This window comes from Buceros rhinoceros, unplaced genomic scaffold (genome assembly GCF_000710305.1).
Source record: "Buceros rhinoceros silvestris isolate BGI_N320 unplaced genomic scaffold, ASM71030v1 scaffold25260, whole genome shotgun sequence".
In the NCBI taxonomy this organism is placed as follows: Eukaryota; Metazoa; Chordata; class Aves; order Bucerotiformes; family Bucerotidae; genus Buceros; species Buceros rhinoceros.
Window position 1 is genome coordinate 3,103 of NW_010390543.1, and position 3,208 is coordinate 6,310.

Sequence of the window (3,208 nt, forward strand, 5' to 3'; positions counted from 1 at the left end):
GCAGCGTGGGGCCGCCCTGGGGTACAAGCTTAGCTGCACCAAGCCCCCCTAAAAACCCTGATCCCTGCAAACCAGTTCACTGGAGACATGCTGGCAGCTGTGGGTCAGGGTCAGGACAGCTGGTCCCAACTCGCCTGCTCTTGCCACTGTCCTCCCAGCACGGCTCCTCCCTGGAAGGCTGCCAGTTGCCACGAGGCTCCGCGAGCCCAGTTTTCCCCAGCCCCGCTGTCCCTCTCCTCGCTGCTGCACACGCGGCTCCCTGAGGTCTGGGCAAGGTCTGACATGCGGGGTTTCCCACAGACACCAGCCCTCACTGCAGAGATCACCCAGCTGGCAGCGGGCAGTGGTTCCCCTGACCCCATCCCGCTCCTATCCAACCCGCTGCTCCCAGCACACGCTCTCAGCCTTCCTCTCCTGCAGCTTCCTCCTCAGGGTGGGCCTGCGCCAGGATCTCCTCCCACAGCTTGAGCCTCGTCTCTCGCTTGCCCTGCACACAGCAGCTGCGCAACCCACTGCACAGCTTCCTGCCCAACCTTCCACCATCCTCCCACCTCCAAACGCCGCGGGAATTCACCAGCTTCGGAGCACAGAGGCCAACTAAATTACACTGGGGAAAAAACAACCCAAGAAAAAGATCTACCTTTAACTGAACCAGAAAGAGCCTTCTGCATGTAACCAACCTACCTCTAAAAGCCTCTTCTAGGAACCAAGTTCTCTGGCTGTGCTACTCCACACCACCCTGCCATGCCTGCAAGGCAGCTGCTGGACCACAGAGCGTCCCTCAGGGGGAGGGAAGAGGAGCTGAGAGCCACGATCTGGACACAGGGGCCCGCAAGCAGCGAGCCAGTGCCATTCGGTGCAGTCCTGGAGTCCCGTAGGTGGCTGCGGGTGCGGGGAGCCAGGGTAGCATGCGGCTGCGTAGGGTGGACAGTGTCGCTCCGAGCGTTTATTGCACTGCGTCCGAGAGGTGGAGGAGGAACAGAGAGAGAGGAAGCGCAAGTCATCGTTTCACTTTAGCGTCTTCTTTGATTTTCCAGACCATCAGCTCCATGCAAGCTCTGGCATCCTCGCTGGAGTCGTGCCCTTCCACTGGGGACAGAAAGAGAAGGATGGCGGTTACCCCCCCAGTCCAGGCGTGGAGGACCCTCCCGAGGCGAGGTCCTGCCCCGTGCTGCTGGCCCAGCCGCTCCCTGCCCTGCGAACGCAGCAAGGGATTTAAAGCACAACAATTTCCATTAAATACGGGTTTTGCTGGACTTCAGCCCGACACCGTTCCCTTGTTTCAAATAAGGGCTGAAGCCCTGCTGGCCTGGAGGCCCTCAGGCCGTGGAGTAGCTGGTCAGAGAGGCCTCCGCTTCCCCAGCAGCGTGTTTACAATGTGCTCAGGGAGGACGGGAAGGAACATGCTGTGCTTCAAACAGAAAGGTCAGTCTCAGTTTGCCAGAGAGAGAAGGGAGGGCATGATGCGGCCTCCACAGAGCTGCCTCTCGCCTTCTCACACCACTCCTCTGGTCCCCACTTAGAGCAGAGAGAAGCAGCAAGTCTGCTGGCCCTCAGAACGGGGCTGCAACCGAAACTGCCTGCGGCAGAGACTTCACCTGCCGGCCTGTTCACAACTACTGCCACGAAAAGGAAGATTAGGAGCAAGAGGATGGGCTTGGGGAGGGCAGAGGCAGGCAGGTCCAAGGAGCCCACGCCCAGGTGGGCCAGGACACGAGACCCTCACTCTCAGCTCCTCCTTGGTCTCACCATTGTCCTGGATGATGCGCTTGAGGTAGTCGGCCATCAGTGTCCGGAGAGCCCGTTTGTAAGGCAAACCCAGCCGGTGGGGAAAGACGATGGCGGTGTCCACCACTGTGCCATGGATCAGCTGGAGGGAGGGAGCAGGAAAGAAACAGGCTTATTTTCCCTCTCCCACAGGGCCGGACACTCCTTAGGATTATCCACGCTAAAGCCATCTCTGGACAAGCTCTTGGTCACGCTGTCACCAAGCTCCAACCCAACCAGTCCTGCAAGAGGCTCTGGCTGAATCACAGGTGACTGCCCCTTGAAGGGTGCGGGCGCACGGGCTTCCCAACGCGCTGCCCTCAAAGCCCTGCCTCACTCCGCGTTCAAAGCAGCAGAAATTCGTGTAACTCCAGCAACAGGACAGGTCAAGCCCTAAACCCTGGCCTGGAGAAGCTGGCACACCTCTGCCAGTGTCTTTCACAACAAGAAATGAAGCCGAGGAACCAGTTGACCCCACAAAGCTGGTGACAGCCTTTCAGCTGCTCCTTGAGGTGTGTTCAGAAGCAGGAAGGACATGTCAAATTGCACCTCACCCACTGTACATCACTTCCACGGAAGAGGCCTCAGCTTTGAGGTGCAAACCAACCTGAAACCCTCCAGACCGTCAGCACTGAGTCAACAGGATGTTTGTTGGCAAGGATGGAACGGGAGATCCTGGACTTCGGCGAAAGGAACTACCCAGCGGGCGGGTGGGAGGCCCTGGCTGGTGCTGTGTCCCGGTCAAAGTGCCTGTGCAAGAGAGGCAGGGGGTCTGCTGTCCCCTCCAAGTGTCATCTTGAGCACGTCAACATGTTACCTACCCCACACTGAGGCCGCAGAGTGACTGAGCCCATAACAGAGGTAAACTGGCTTTTTCAAACCCTAATGCCTTGTTCTCAGGCTAAGACAAGATTAATCCTCTGCTGCCAAGAACACGTGTTCGGCCAGAGCTCAAGGAATGTGGATGAAGTCCCACATCTTCAGCGCAGGAGAAAAACACAGAGTCGAAGAGATAAACCTGCTGGCCTGACCAAAAGACGGCTGGACAAGTCTTGACACAGGACCCTGATAATCCCATCTCCTCCTCTGCTTTGACTCTTCCCAGGCACCAGCTCGGCTGCCGGGAAAACCCGCAACTCCGCCACGAGGAGTTTCACAACCCGGGAATGGCTGCGGTTTCACAGCGACAACCTGCCGCGCTCTGAGGAGTATAAAACTGCCAACGTTACGGATAACATCTCCGAGGCCGCAGCCAGGTTTGGCACCCGCCCAGGCACACTGGTAATTACTGATGTAGATCAGGAAGGCTGAGGAAACAGGAGAATATCGCTTTAAATAAAAATTGCGCTGCTATCACCATTTGGAGCCCGCCACGGCCATTAGCGAGATGTCGACTTTACTGCCACAGCCTTCTGTTACGGCTTTTTACGCCACCGCCCCT

At 57.9% G+C, this 3,208-nt stretch overlaps 1 protein-coding gene across 1 annotated transcript in view; it reads right to left on the reverse strand.

Moving 5' to 3' along the window:
- Nucleotides 1-926: 926 nt before the first annotated feature.
- The window catches only part of REXO1 (REX1, RNA exonuclease 1 homolog (S. cerevisiae)), a 30,077-nt gene continuing 27,795 nt past the window's right edge, over nt 927-3,208 (reverse strand). Inside the window, exons 15-16 of the mRNA XM_010138283.1 lie at nt 1,750-1,870; nt 927-1,089 (exon numbers count right to left, since the gene is read on the reverse strand). Of these exons, the coding sequence (XP_010136585.1) occupies nt 1,001-1,089; nt 1,750-1,870 (210 nt within the window). The 3' untranslated portion in view covers nt 927-1,000. The remainder of the gene's footprint in view (nt 1,090-1,749; nt 1,871-3,208) is intronic.